This window comes from Protopterus annectens, chromosome 1.part1 (genome assembly GCF_019279795.1).
Source record: "Protopterus annectens isolate FY-2018-M chromosome 1.part1, PAN1.0, whole genome shotgun sequence".
Taxonomy (NCBI): domain Eukaryota; kingdom Metazoa; phylum Chordata; order Ceratodontiformes; family Protopteridae; genus Protopterus; species Protopterus annectens.
In genome coordinates, this window is record NC_056726.1 from 1601870610 (window position 1) to 1601887199 (window position 16590).

The 16590-nt window shown below is 39.0% G+C and overlaps 1 protein-coding gene across 1 annotated transcript in view; it reads left to right on the forward strand.

The window, feature by feature from the left end:
• LOC122811583 (uncharacterized protein YBL113C-like) overlaps positions 1 to 16590 on the forward strand; it is a 994203-nt gene that overhangs the window by 771076 nt on the left and 206537 nt on the right. The window contains exon 7 of the mRNA XM_044083519.1: positions 15815 to 15990. Within this exon, the coding sequence (XP_043939454.1) occupies positions 15815 to 15990 (176 nt within the window). The remainder of the gene's footprint in view (positions 1 to 15814; positions 15991 to 16590) is intronic.

Sequence of the window (16590 nt, forward strand, 5' to 3'; positions counted from 1 at the left end):
GTGAAGAAGAAACTGTAGAAGATGAACAAATATGAAAAGGAAAAGGCAAGTGAGAGTTTGTATGCAGGAAGAGAGGTCAGGAGAAGGGATTGAAACTACATTTTTCTAGTCAGTGAAAAATCTGATTCTGAGGATCAAGGATAATTTTGTACATAAACCCAGGGAAAAAAACTCAATAGGGGAAATAAGAAGAAAATGAAAATTTAAAAAAATTTCCCCCAAGCTGAAAAATAAGGAAAAGCAACAATTTTAGAGCACCTTCAATAAATGTGAACAGTATTATTAGGGATACTGGAATGGTATGTTAAATGTGATGCGGATGGTATTTTGTTAGAGGATATAACATTCCTGACAAATAAAGAAAGACTGCAAATAGAAAAATTGTGAGGTGGAAATATAATATGGAATGTAGGAAGTGAAAGTTCTTCTAGAGGGCTATGTTGTGTATAAAAACTGTGAAAATACTAGATGTAACATTGGTAAGGATTGAAAGGTTAACTGTTGTGGATGTAAGGTGGACAAAATATGTTTCATCAAATATTAGACTATATAATGGTTAACATTGAAATTATAATTGCAGGGGGCTTTAAGTGTGATTTAAGGGAAAGAAGTAAAAAGATAGGGCAAGATGTAAAAATACAGAAAGTGATAAAATGTGGTAAGTTAGCTGTGTGGAACAAAAGTCAATGGACTTTCAAAAGAGGTACACTTGGATCTGAAATTGATTATTTTGTATTATCAGAGGGTTTGGGGGTAGAAGATGGTGATACAGTTGTTGAAAGGTTTTTCAGGCAATTTAGCAATATAGATGGAGGTGATAGAGAAAAAGTAGTAGATTAAAATAGGAAAAGGCATAAAAAGAATAAATGTGAAACTATGAGGTGAAATCGGAGCGCGAGAAGTAGTGCAGTTATGGAAGTACAATATAACCATGAAGGACTTCTATAAAAGCTTGTCTGAGTGGTGGACTGAATTTAAATTTTTTGTGTCTTTCGGCTTTTAGGGGTTAGGGGTCGTCACAGCGGAACTCCGGCAGTAGATTTTTACGTGCCGAGTTGCCAGCCCTGACGTACAACCTTCAACAAAGGTGCGCCCATTCACTCATGTCTCCACACAGAAGACGTTCTAGCTGAGAATCAAACCGGGCAGCGTCTTACTGTGAGGCGACAATGCTACCGCAGCACCACCACCGCAGGTGCACTGAATTTAAAATAAAGTACAAAAAGTGTTTCTTTTCGTTTATAGGATAATGTAAGAAAGGAAAAGGAAATGAACTATGGAAAAATGATAGAACTACTATTAGGGAATTTAGAGTATTATAAGAGAGTATCATGATATAGAAAACAAAATATTTAAATGTAAAAGAAATCAAGAAAAATTGTAACACTTTACTGTCTAGGCAGAGATATTATTTACAAGGGAGAAGGGAGCAGGTGTCTGTGTATTTGGGTGAAATAGTAAAGGAGAATGAATTAGTATAATGAGAGAAATGAAAATGTAAAAGAGTGAGGTTAAGGAACACAAGAGCAAATTAGGGGTATTATAGTATAGCATAAGGAAAATGAGAGAGAATGAAAAGTAAAGATACTTCCAGAATGAGTTAAGGAAGATTCTGAAAAAGAAGCTACTATAAGTGCATTGGTTGACGTACTTAAGAAGGTAAATGTTGATTCCGTATCAGGCCAAGGTGGTGCAGGGTATGGAATGTACAAAAAATTAATGGACTGACAAAGAGGACATTTTGTAACTGTACTGAATGAATGGTTGAAGGAAGGTTTTGTTTATGAAGAATTACGTAATGGGATATTAAAATTTATATGGAAGAAAGATGAGAGGAATGAAATAAAAAAATTGGACACATCTCCCTAAATTACACCGATTATATCCTTTTTATAGGAATAACACAGAGGAGAATGGAAATATGATGGAAATTATGAAAAAAGTATATAATAATTGTCTTTCAGCTTTTCCCGGTTAGGGGTCGCCACAGCGGAACTCCGGTCCGCTAATGATTGGCAGTGGATTTTTACAGTGCCGAGTTACCAAGCCGACACCCATCCTTCAAAGAAGGCACACACATTCACGCACACACCTATCTGCATGTCTTTAATGTCACAACCGCAAGGAGGACATGCAGAATCCACACAGAAAGCGCTCCAGCCGAGAATCGAACGAGAAAACCTCTTGCTGTGAGGCAACAACGCTAACCGCAGCACATATGGTATAAAAAGTATAAAAGGGGGAGGATGTCAAGAATTGTTATTGGTTGTAAGAGGATTTGTGGATGATGTTACAAGTGAAAGGGAAGATGTGAAAGTTATGGTAAGTGATATAGACTGCAAGGCTTTTGATACTGTAGGACATTATGCTTTGTTGGATATTAAGGAGATGTAAGAAACAGTTAATAGAATTTAGAGATTGTGTATGTCCACATATCAGAACAATATTGAGAAATGGATTTTAGCAGATATATTATGAAAAAAATCAGATTATGGTTGTGGGAGGAGGGCAAGGAATCAGTTATGGAAGAATAATAATGAGGATGTTATAAGAAAAATGATAAACAGTAAGGAATAGAAATATGTATATATGTGCTTGTAAATATGTACATTTTGTAACTATATAAATAATGTTTTTTATGCTGTGTTAAAGTAACCCTACTCTTTTTGGTAGCTGCTATGGGATCTTTTACATCCACCTGAGCTACAAACAAATCTGGTAGATTGGACCTCAGTTTAACATCTCATCTGAAGGATGACACACTCAGGAGTGGAACACCCCCTTATGCTATACTACAGAGTCATCAATATGCCTACATGGTGTGGGAATAGAATCCACAGTCTTCTGCACAAAGGGTGAGTGTGCTACCTGTTGTACCACTGACACTACACATTTTGCTCATTTTCAAATTTTGCTTATGAAAAAAACTTTGTATTCCTGCAAGTCACATTTTTACACAGAATGACTCTAAAGCTTGATGGTAACTTGCCTGAACACTGGGCGCTTTGAATCCAGAAGACTGAGCTGTATCTTACTCTAAGCAGAAATGCAGAAAGACAGAGAAAGTGCAGTGTGTAATATTCCTACATGCAGGTGAGGAAGCTATAAAGGTTTTTAACAATTCTAACATCAAAAAGGAAAAAGACAAGTTAGCAGTCTTGAAAAAGAATTTTCAAGCATGTTATAAGCCACAGAAGAAAAACTACCATTTATAAGATTTTAGGAGAACTCAAGGGGGTCTAGAAACTATAGGTGCTTTTGTGGCCAACTTGAGCACAGTGAAAGACTAAGAGTTTGGTGACTGCTATGATTTAGAATGGTCTGTGGCATTAAAAATGGCCAACTAAGAGACAGTGTGTACAGAGACCCAAAGGGACTTTACATAAAGCACTGTATGTGCAGTAATAGAGTAAAATTACAAATATACAGCTAAAATAACTTGTTGAGGAATTGAGGATGTATAGCATTAAAGCTGTGACTGAAAATGAACCATTTTATTTATTTACTGAGATAGAGCGCTGATCTCTATGGATCCTTTTTGGACTCGGCCTGGGAGTGCTGTCTAGTTAAGTGTCTTACTCAGAGTCACAACGGAGGCTGAAGGAATCAAACCTTGAACTACTGGAAACAGCTCAATCTTTTGAGCTAACTGCTAGACACAAGTGCAAATTGGGTGAAATAAACATAAAAGCAATAGCAAAGGAACTCATGAGGTATCCAATAGGGTGCTAAGAAGCAGGGCAAAGTTCAAAACAAATCCTCATGTCCAAAATGTGGTAATAGGTTTAAGAAAAGCAAATGTATGTACAAAACATGTAAGCTATATATATATATATATATATATATATATATATATATATATATATATATATATATATATTTTTTTTGCAAAAGTATTAAAGAAGTTACATCTATTTAGCAAAATGTGCATGTTGTTGATTACAATGATGAAAGAAAAGCTGAAGTGTTTGTGGCCATTGTATTAATGTACAAGAGGAATGCAGTAGAAGGCATTGTATACTAGTGATGCTTTGTGGTCAGAAAAGATCACAACTGAAAGCAAAAGCATTACTTTTAAGCTAGACACTTGGGAGAATGTAGTATTTAGTTAGAATATAACCTCAAAACACTAAAGATGAAAGCCACAGTTGCCAAGTCTGTATGCAATTTGCTGATATATTCTGATCATAAAGTGAAGCCTGTGGGTCAGAGTTGCTTACTTATAAGCACAGGATGCATACACTTATATTTCAAGCTGTATATCTAGAAAGTGCAGAATTAGCCAACTACGCTAAGTTGTTTGGCACATGTGTAGCTTGGCATGCTGAAGGACATTCCCAGGGTATAAGTGCAGAGTAATTCATGTTTATTTTTTAATAATTATATATCTTCAGACAAGAGGCAGCTTTCAGAGTCCTGTTTATTTATTTATTTATTTTATTTTACATTTGTTGATCGGGCTAGTCTAACTGGATATATGTCCATTTTCAGCAGAGGCCCGAGGAGAAAAGCTCCGAGACAATAACAAGGACAGAAAAAAGAAACATTTATACAAATAATCCGCAAAAAATAGCAATTACAAAAAAAAATAATTGTATAGTCCCCAAGGAAAAAAGTTAAATACGAGAATAATTACATGAGTAAACAATTGATTGCCAGCAAAAATATATATATTTTTTTTGAGCCAAAAAAAGAAAAAAAAAATAGTTCTAGTTCAGTTTCAGTAAGCAAAAAAAATACAAAATAAAAATAGCATAGTGGGGAGATACAAAAAAGAGAGCAAGAAGTATTAAACATGCCATATATAGAAGGTAGAAGAGTTTCAGCAAACCACCATTCTGTTGTGCGGTACTGCAAAGGATCTTTCGACCACTATATTATTTTGGAGAATGTGGTACTTCAACAGGGACACTGATAATTTTTTCCTTTTTTTTTTTTTTTTTTTTTCCTGTAAGCCATGAGTTTTTAGACTGGTGAGTTTTTTCACAGAGGTTTTTTAAGTTGGGTCCTCAACCACAGGAAGGGGATTTACCTCCAGGATTTTGTTTGGAAGGCACTATTTATTTGATGCATGTTACATTTTGAATATAAAGAACTCATTCACCTGCAAATAGAAGACATTTGCATCTTAACCTGAAGCTGGCAACACGAATAAGAAAACTGAACATAATTCCTCCTACTCAGTCTGTCTACAGTTTTTGGGAAGAAAAGTTCATAACCAAGTGCTATAGCAATGCACTTCATAAAGAAAATTTTCAGTTGGGAGCCTCCAATTTTTAAAAATGATAGCAGATAAAGGAGTCACCTTCATTCATAGGCAGTGAGACCTGATATGTGCAACGTGACTCCCAGAATCTAAAACTGCCCATTGGTTATCTCTGGAAAAGCCTTCTTGACTACATATGAAGCAGAATCATAAACTCTGTTTAGTATTACACCTTATTTTATGCATTTCAAAACTCGGAAGTAATTTTTGTATTTAGCTGTACACTCAACATCTTGTAAAGTATTTTTTTTTTATTTTATTTACTTGACAGGGTAAGTGAACTGGTTCTCAGACATTTTTCATACATGGCCGAAGTTACAAAGGAAAGTGTAACTATACTATATTTACAGATTTTAGAGTAGCCAGTCAACCAACACATTTTTGGAATATGGAAGGAAACAGCAGTACCTGGATAAACCCACGCAGTCATGATAAGAACGTACAAACTCCCCCTATGCTGTGAATAGAAGTCATTACTGAACCATGAAACAAGGAACTCAAAGCAGAGATCTTATTACCAAACAGGTTAATTAAACATTTGTGCAGTTTATGAAACATGGGCAGCAATATGTATATGCATAGTCATTTCCAATTATTCATAATTGTATGTAATTGCACATTTCTATTTGCCCCACATTTCAAATGACCTCCAAAGAAAATTGCCACATAATTTATGTACACATATATTCTTGTATATAGGCAGGTTTTTCACTGTTCCCTGTAAGTTCCCTTGGCAGTGATCTATCCTAATCAGAATACTCAGTGGCTGCGTTATCACTCCTGGTACGGTGGCACTTGCTATGTTAGGTGAATAGTCATCTGCAAACTTATCAGAAAGAGGGCTTCAGAAGTGAATGATGTTAATCTTTGCTTAAAGTTGTCATAGGGCAGTTGATGCCTTGAAAAAAATAAGGCTCCAGGTTAATAAATTTGAATTTTTATAAACAGTCTGCCCTGTCATGCAGATGTATTCCCTGATTTATCTGTACAAATAAACATATATTTTTTTTTATTTTTCGTGTTAAACTTTTTGTTCAGAATTCCTTTCCTTTGTTCAGAATTCCTTTCCTTTAAGCACCCACCATGGTAGAAACTCACTCACTGACAAAACATTATTTCTAAATTCATGTCTAAACAACAGACAGGCTGATATTTTCCATGTGACTAGTAGAATGTCCATAACTTCTCATAGGTTCATAGGTAGGTACTAGGCTATTAGCCCTGGGGCCTATATAAGCCTAGCTAAAAAGGTACCCTGGCTTTCGGCACCCAAGAAAATTATTTTCCTGTGCCCCTGTAGAGCAGAGCCACAGAAGTGATCCCTGGGGTCAATTTCCTATTTCCCATCCAATCATCAAGACTTTTCTTGAAGAGTGCTAATGAGGAGCTCTGTTTGACATACATAGGTAGTCTGTTCCAGAGTATGGGAAGTCTCTGGGACAGGAATCTATCCCTCCAGCATGTTCTGTTTATTGTGGTGATGAGGTTTAGGTCCCTAGAGCGTGTAGCTCGGAGGGATTAGGATTTCTTTAAGTGGAGCATGTCCAACAGCTCTTGGTTTGACATAGCTTTGTATGTTAGGCAGAGATCACCTCTGAGTAGGCGATATGCGACAGAGTAAAGCTGCAGGTTGAAACAGTCTGCGTAGAGCATCTGTTTGAGGCCAGTAATCCTCTTTGTGAGGTATTTCTGTGGCCTTTCCAGTTGTTGTAGATGTCTTGTGAGGTACATACCGAAAGGGGCGTTGTACTCTATAATGGGTCTAATGAGTGATGAGTAGAGGGGAACAATTACCTCTTTTTTTCTGGATGAGAATCCTTTTGTGATGAGGTGAGCCATGTAGAAGGATTTCCTGACTACTTTGGCGATGTGATTATCAAAGGAGAGATTACTGTCCACCTGTGTCCCAAAGTCTCTTATCACACTTTTGGCATTAAGTAGACTACCACTTATGTGGTAGTTCATGGGTACAGAGTTTTTACCAAAGGGGATGACAATACACTTTTTGGCATTGAGCTTCAGGCCATGGCTGTGACACCAGGCATCTGTCTCAGTGAGGCCCTTTTGTAGTATGACCACATCATTAGGAGTTTCGATTATGGCTTCTAGTCTGCAGTCATCTGCAGACTTTGTTAGCCAAAGACCTTCTGTGTTAGCCTGTACTTCAGAGAAGTAGATACCAAACATGAGAGGACCCAGGACTGAACCCTGTGGTACTCCACTTGTCACTGGTCTGAAGTCGGATTTGGAGTCTGCTACTTTCACAGTGTGGGTTCTGTCCATGAGCCAGTTGGCAACCCATCTTGTGACATAGGGATTTATACATAGTTTAGTGAGCTTATCTATAATTCCAGAGTGGGGGATGGTGTCGAAAGCCTTGGTGAGATCTAGATAAGCTGTGTGAACCATCTTACCCTCATCTATGGCTTTGGTGACTGCTTCAAAGTCAATCAGGTTTAGGAGACATGATCAGCCTTTTACAAACCCGAACTGGGTAGGGTCCAGAGTTTGGAGATTACCAATGCCTTTGTTTATGAGTAACTGCTCTCCCCAAAGAATATTTTATAAATTTGCAATTATTACTGTTTTTTCTTTGCCGACCCAAAATATGTCTATCATTCCACTGGACTGGGTCAAAATTGGGATAATCTATATTTCCCGTTCTTCATTCTGTTTCACAGAAATGCCTTCCTTGAAAACTATTAAAGATAGGGTCTTTATCTGATTTTGTAGTGCCTGGAATCCCAAACACTGCAAAGAGTTATTACTACATTAGCTGCTATGGCTGAAGTGACCCCTAAAACTTACCATCTTGGATACTCCTCTCTCAGTGCAATCTAACAGTCTCTGCTGCATAAAGGTTTATGCATGTCTGTTGCTGACACTTGTTCATGCTACTTTAAGTAGCTCACATTTCTGAACAGGTACATTTTTATTCTGTCATGAGTTATTTTGACACCAAACAGTATTCAAAAATATTTTCAATCACCCCATCCATCCCAGGAAACCAGCTCTTCTTCATGACTTTTGCTTTAGTTTTTAGAAATTCAAGAGGCTTCAAGGACTATTTCAGAGCACCTTTTCTACAACTGTTTTTGGAATATGGGGGCTTGTCCTTTCATTGTTTACCATTAGCAGAAACTGGTTTTCATATTTCTCAACCCATTTGATGTCTGTCATCCTTATTTTAATAGTACTGTGTCATTACTTAAAATTATTTAACTTTTGGTAATACTGTATCATTTCCTTTTATACCCTGTGTGATGGCCCGCCACTGGACCAGCAATCAAGGATCCTCAATCCTCACCACTGGCAACAGTGGTTGACGTATACTAGGAGGATCACAGGTACACATACAGTATTTCCAGATGCAGCTCTCTGCATCAAATGCAGTTTCCCTTAAGAGCACACAGAGACTGCAGTCAGTCTGGGGCTGGTTTCTCCCTCTTTCTCCAGATCCCCAGTAAGACTCTCCACTGGCAAAGCTAGAGAGTTGAGATCTCAGCTGAGTGACTAAGCCAAGACCTACAGCATCCTCTCTGTCCAACCAGTGCTTTGTGTCCCTGCCCAAGTAGCTGACACACACACACTATTTTAGGCTTGATTTATGTACACACACACACCTGGGAGAGGCTGGCACAGATTTATTTATTTATTATTTATTTTATTTTACATTTGTTAACAGGGTTAGTCCAGCTGAACATTAGCTCGTTTTCAGTGGAGACCCGAGGAGAAAAGCTCCGCAATCAGTATTAACATTTTACATAAAGTCAGCAAGAAAATTGCATTGGCAGCTAAAACAATTAGAGAAATAACATTTTACAATAAAATTTTACAGAAAACAGTTGGTTACAACTGTTAGAGATCAAACTGCAAAAAGCATTTACATAAAATCATACAGAAAAGCAGTAGAGTACAATGTCAGAATTTTTACAACAAAAACTTAGGTACAATGTCAATGTAGGGAAAACAGTGTTCATAATTTCTTAGTGGTTATATACAGTATAGGTACAGATGGAGTAGTAAGGTAATGTAGAGGTTAAACAATGAGACAGAGAGGTAGATGGATATTAAGACAGACAGTGGAAGAGAAATGAGGGATGAGAGACAAGCTAGGGTTCGATAGTTTCAGGGAGGATGACTACAATGGCAGGACCATTTATTTATTAGATATTCCCAAGTGGCTAGTTTGAAATGTTTTGTTTGGTTAAGAGACCTAATTTTTAGGGGTAGTTGGTTCCAAGTTGTAGCAGGGTTATAGTTATAAAGTAAACACCCTGATTTGGTTTTGGGTTTATAGATCTGTAGGAAGTCTTGGTCTGAGCTATGTAATGTCCTGGTTGGGGAATATTTAGTTATAATTGATTTATTTTTCAAAAGAAATCGAAATCCCTTGAGTGGGTGTTTATGATCCCATTAAACTTGTGAATGTGTAATAGATCTGACAGAAAAGTCTATGCTGAAGCTCTACATATGAAGCACAGATCACCTCTCAGTAGCCTGCATGTTACAGACAAGAGGGGCTAGGTTTTGAGATGCTCTGTGTAATTTTTTTACAATTTAGGTCCTTGATTTTTTATTGAGAAGGCATTGTGGTCATTCTAGTTCTGGCAAGTATTTTGTGATTTGAAATGTCAACACTAGATCTGAGTGTGGTGAACAATTCTCATGTTTACACCTTTTATATGTCTGATATGATTCTGGAGTTATGAACATTTGTTTAAAGTATGATTTTTAAAAACGGCGTTTATAAAAATTAGGTCTTGCAGGGCCATTGTTCCTATGGAGAAAGTTAGCAGCCATAATTTCTGAGCTCCTGTAGAGTGAAAGAGTCAAAGGCACAGAACTTGAAAACTGAGACTAGCTGAATGCCAGAAAATTATGGCATACAGCAGTCTCCTGTGGCTCAAGCTGCCTCCTCACTCCTCTGTTTCAGAGTGCAGTGCCATAATTACTTCATATATGTTACAATAACAGTGTTGGGGGGTTTATACTTATACTAGTGGTCTCCACCATTTTGCTCACCATTACCTCATTATCCTAGTCTGCTAGGTCTACACAGAGCTATGTGGCATTTATGAACCATACATATACCACACTGTGCCACAAGAATGTAAAACACGTTCAGATTTGCTTCTTATATAGCATTTTTAAGAATCCCTCTAGTATGTCATGTTTAGGTATGGGACACCAAACCAACTCAATGTAATACTGATATCCTTGGGTGCATATCATCACATTTATGCTTACAGAAGGTTGGGAGATGTTACCGGGCAATGAGAATTATGCTTATGCTAACGTTTCCCGAATGTTAGAAGGCGTGCATTTTAACAATAGGCATTAAACTGTGACACTTTAATCAAAATCATGCTCAGCAGCCTGGAATAAAACTAACAGGTCATGTCAACAACTGGGACACTTCAGAAGAGATGCTTTTGGTAACATCTCTCAACAAGGTGTCCCTTGATTAAATTGTCTGAACCTAAAGAAATACATGGGCTGGGTGGTGTGGACAGTAAGAACTGACATTTGCATATGCTGGCTGAGAAAAGTATGAAGGGAAAAGAGGCATGAAGTGTGGGTGGAGGCAAAATAAACAAATTGGAATCAGAAGGAATAAAGCAAAAGAAAAAAAGAAAGTTATGAAATAACATTATCAGCAAGATTTAGAGAAGGTAGGTTCTGGGGAGATAGTCAACTACCTGTAGCCATAGAGAAAAATAATGTCATATTCCATTATTGTAGTTTTTGTGAAAGGCTGTAACCACAGATATAGTTGCTGATGAGAAACATGGCAGCAAAAAAAAAGAGAGAGAGTGGGTTACATTTTTCTAACCAGCTGGCTCACTGGGTTAGGGAGCTGAAAAAGGAAAGGAATGAAGAAGGTACAACGAAAATAACATTAGTGGGTTAAAAATGCGTGTCTTTGCACGTTTTTCGCATTGTGCAGCACCACGGCGCTATGGTTAAACTATTCCAGGTGCCAGAAAGTCTGCTCTTCAAATTTTCCCTTAGAACTACCTGGTTTCTCAGTAGTAGCACTAAAATCTGAACCCCAGTGACAAGCACTTGCTCTAGAACCTGCTGGAAAGCACTAGGAAGCCTGAAACTGATACAAGCACTCAACTCTCCTTGTCAGTAAGGAGAAATACATCGTAGGCACTAAACAGCCTATAATTGCAAAGTACCTTGCAAAGGTAAGGCAAAACAGCTCTGGTACTTTACAAAAAAAAGCACCTAAACAGGCATGTCCAAGGGTCAGCTTCCAGTGATTTCTCCTGTCCACTTGGTGAATCTGGGCATACTGGGGCAATGCAGCAACTGCCTCATGTACACAGACAACCCTCTCCTCCTACCACCCGACACTACAACCTGCGAGAGATGCACTTACACAGCCAAACGGGATGCAAAGCTCTCTCCAGCCAAGATTGTGCTAGACAGTCAAGAGGAGAAGGTTAACACCTGCACTACACCTCAAGCAACACATAGCCCTTCAAAACCCACACCATCAACACCCACACATAGCAAAACTAAACCCACATATGTGGAGGCACTTAACATTAACCTGCCCAAGCAACAAAGACCTCCGAAGCCGAAAGGCAAACAAACACCAGTCACAACCAAAGTGACACATAGCTCACAACACCAGTGTGCCACCCAACAACAGCCCCTAAAGCAAGACAACATGCCCAACACTTTAGTCATAGGTGACTCTGTAGTCAGGCACACTGATGTCCCACTCATCAGGATGAACAAGGAGAAAATTAGTCAACTAACTGTCGGGTGCCAGGATCCACCACATAACGCATGCATTCAAGTCACGCCACAACAAGTACAAATACAACTCTGTCATTGTCCATGTTGGAGTGAAAGACTTGAGACGTACCTCACTGGACTACATGAAAAGAGACATGGAAGAGCTCTTGGATCATGTGGCCCAGGCAGGTAAGAACCTAGCCCTGAGTAGCATCCTGCCTTTGCCCAGAATGATACCACAGCATAAGGACAAAATGATTGACTTCAACAACTGGCTAAGCTTTGTGCCATCCCAATTAGAACCAAGACACTCTCCTCCAAAAAAAGGAAGCCAATCTGGTGGTCCCTGCCATAAACAAACTATACAATAGAAGGAAGAAACTGTTGTGAAAAAGAGGACAATCCCAGGATGCAAAAAACTCCCTTACCAGCCTCAGTAAGAAGCTGAGATCCCTCATAAAATCCTCCAAAGCTAGTTACGAAAATAAAATTGCCAAAGATTCCAAAGACAACCACGAGGCATTCTATAGTTATGTCAAGAATCCAAATGGCAATGCTCAGATCTGCTCTGAGCTACAACAGAATGGCATTGATCCCAAGGATATTGCCTATATCCTGGCAGATCGATTTAGTGCCAACTTCAACACCCCCTCACCCCCTAAAGAGCCCAACTCAATACCAAAAGATTGTCACATTCTGGTAATCATGGCCACATAGGTAGAAACTGCACTCTCCAAAGCTAAGAATACAGTATCCATGGGACCAGATGACATCCCGGGCTGTGTACTACATAAACTACAAAATGAACTGGCACCTCACCCAAGTGTCATGTTTAATCATAGCCTCACCTCAGACTTCATGCCCACTGAGTGGCGCACAGCTACAGTTATCCCACTCCACAAGGTGGGGATCCACCTTTGATCCTGGGTACTATTTTCCCATCAGTCTGATGAGCCTGATCTGCAAGAGCATGGAACGCATTATCATGGAACTTATAAACAAAGACATTGGCAACCTTCAAACACTGGACCCCACATTGTTTGGGTTCATGAAGGGCCGATCTTGTCTCCTGAACCTGATTGACTTCTTTGAATCAGTCTCCAGAGCTGTGGACAAGGGTAAGGCTTTCAACACCATCCCCCACTCTGGAATCATAGATAAACTTACTAAGTTGGGCATAAATCCCTACGTCACTCGATGGGTTGCCAATTGGCTTACTGACAGAACCCAGACTGTAAAAGCAGCCGACTCCAAATCCAGCTCCAGACAAGTGACAAATGGAGTACCTCAGGGTTCAGTCCTGGGACCGCTCTTGTTTGGCATATACTTCTCTGAAGTACAGGCCAACACTAAGGGACTCTGACTAACAAAGTTCACAGATGACTGCAAACTGGGAGCCATTATTGAATCCCCAAATGATGTGGGTACTCTACAAAAGAGCCTTACATAAACAGATGCTTGGTGCCAGAGCCATGGGCTCAAGCTCAATGCCAAGAAATGTACAGTTATCCCCTTTGGGAAAAAACATGTACCCATGAATTACCACATAGGTGGCAGTACACTAAACACTGAAAGTGTGATGAGAGACTTAGGGACACAGGTGGACAGTGGTATCACCTTCGATAACCACATCGCCACAACAGCCAGGAAATCCTTTTATGTGGCACACCTCATAACTAAGGGCTTTTCATCCAGAAAAAAGGAGGTCATTGTCCAACTGTACTCATCCCTCATTAGACCCATTATAGAGTACAATGCCCCGTTTGGTATGTACCTCATAAGACATCTGCAACATCTGGAAAGGCCACAGAAATACCTCACTAAAAGAATCACAGGTCTAAAGCAGATGCCCTATGCTGATCATCTAAAAACTCCAGCTATACTCTGGCATATCATCTACTCAGAGGCGATCTCTGCTTAACATACAATGCCATGTCAAACCCTCCTGAGCTGTTGGACATGCTCCACTTAAAGAAATCCCAATTCCTCAGAGCCACATACTCCAGGGATCTAAACCTTGTCATCACAATGAACAAAACATGTTGAAGGGATAGGTTCCTGACCCAGAGACTCCCCATACTCTGAAATAGACTGCCCATACATGTCAAGCAGAGCACCTCCTTGGCCCTCTTCAAAAGGAACCTTGACGATTGGATGGGAGATAGGAAATTCACCCCGGGGATCATGTCAGTCGGCCTGCTAGACAGGGGTCCAGGGAAGTAAATATTGTGGGAAGAAATATCCAGGGAATTGTTATGGCTAGGCTTGTATAGGCCCTAAGGCCGACAGCCTAGTACCAACCTGTGAAACTAAATGTATAGTTCATAGGCTCATACTAAGCTAACTGCTCTTGTGAGCAATTTTAAGCCTAGCCAATTATCCCTTGTGAGACTCAAACACTGCACCTTGTGTTTGTAAGGCAAACACCTTAACCATTAGGCCACCCTCCCAACCCAAATGCACTGCCTCTCCAAGGCTCAAACCCAGGACCCTGCACTCCATACACAAAGTGACCTACCACGAAACCATGGCAGATATTAAAATTTAGTAATACAAAGACTAAACCTTATCCATAAATCTTTATAATGTGCAAATTCATCCCATCATACAAAACCCACTGAAGACAAAATAGCAGCAACCAAAAATACTGGTTTAAGAACTACAGAATTGACAGCTAATGAAGAGAAACAAATCTGCTGACAACTTTTATATTATGAATGGTGAGCAGTGAAAGTTGACTAGAGCCCTTCAGGGACTCATTTATTATTTATTTTGCTGTATTTATATCTGGTGTGTTACAGGCACTCAGCTGAAAACTGTAGATTAAGTCACACGAAGCACAGATGTTAAACATAAGCTACAGTTGAGCACCATTACTCTGCCTGGACGTCAAGCACAAAGGTTTATCTGTTAGGCTATGAGCTTCATTCTGTTGTCTTGGGTTTGATTCCTTCAGCTTCCACTCCCATACTCTAGGATGCTAAGCGAGTGGCTTTCAAAAGCCAAGGCTCCCAGTTCATCCCCAAAAGTTGGGACTTCTGCTTCATGGCCATAACCAGTTAACATGTTAGTGCTAAGAAAAATGTGGCCATGGATTGCTGATGAGAGTCAATGTACTGAGTAATTTAAGAAGAATTCATGAATGTATGGTAGCATGCATCTCCATAACATTATTTGTTGAGTGCACTTAAAAGCACCTTCTACAAAAAAAAGTTTCAAGTAGGCAGAACTGTAAGAGAATAAGATCTACATTATCATAACCAAATACCACATGAAAAGTAGTTCATAATGCTAGTTTAATTTCCACAAGCAAAGGGCTGCTTTACATTTAAAACATAGTTACACATTTATAACATAGTTACACATGGTAAATTATGTTATTCACTGCCCTCCCCTCCCTGATTTACATTTAAAACATAGTTACACATTTATAACATAGTTACACATGGTAAACTATGTTATTCACTGCCCTCCCCTCCCTGATTTACATCTAAAACATAGTTACACATTTATAACATAGTTACACATGGTAAATTATGTTATTCACTGCCCTCCCCTCCCTGATTTACATTTAAAACATAGTTACACATGGTCATTTATGTTATTCGCTGCCCTCCCCTCCCTTCCCCTCTTCCACCTCTGAGAATATTTTTACTTTTTTATTACTTCTTTCATGACACTGAAGTACTTACTAATCAAAGCGCTGATATGCTCATTAAAACAGAAAAAGTGCCACACTTTATACCTTAAATTGCAGGTGAAAACTTGGGCTAAACTGTTGTTTCATTTCAGATAGCAATATGACAACAATGGCGATGACAACTGCTAACTCAACAGCCACTACAAAAACCGCTACCACAACCACTACTACAACCACCACTACTCCAACAACTACAAAAGCGCCTACAACTGTTGCAACCACAACTTCAGCAACTACAACTGCAGCAACTACGTCTGTCTCTTATAATGTAAGTAATGTTTCCTGAGAAATAACATACCAGGCTTAATAAAGGGAAGTGCAATTAAGTATGTGAAAAAGAGCCAATTTAAAAACTGAGACAGGTAAAACAAAAAAGTAGTAGAACTTTACTAGTAATGAAATGTTCTAAGTGTGCTCACATACTGCAGATGCAACCACAAGAAGCCAGTGATAAAGAATTACTAAGGGGATTTCTGGTATCTTATTTCTCAATAGTATTAGATTTGTTTCTCATTAGACTATGTGATTATTATCGTTAAAATATAAGCCATCACTCCAATACACATTTTCATCAAAACTGCAATGTTTTAGTATACCTTATGTCCCTTGTAAATTATGGGTCGCCTTTGCATTATCAAATTTACACTTTACCAAAACTTAAGCCAATGAGACAGGTACTTCGAAACCGGACATCGCCAAACCTTCACTTTGCCGAAGTTTACATCAGTGAAACACCTGCTGTGCATGCCTCACTGCACTCAGAGCTTCTGAATGGAGATCGTGGTCCAGTGAGGCTCAGGAAATAAAACCTTTTCCTCACTGTAGTGTGATCTCAGAGTTGGTACATATAATTTGCAGGAGGGTGTAG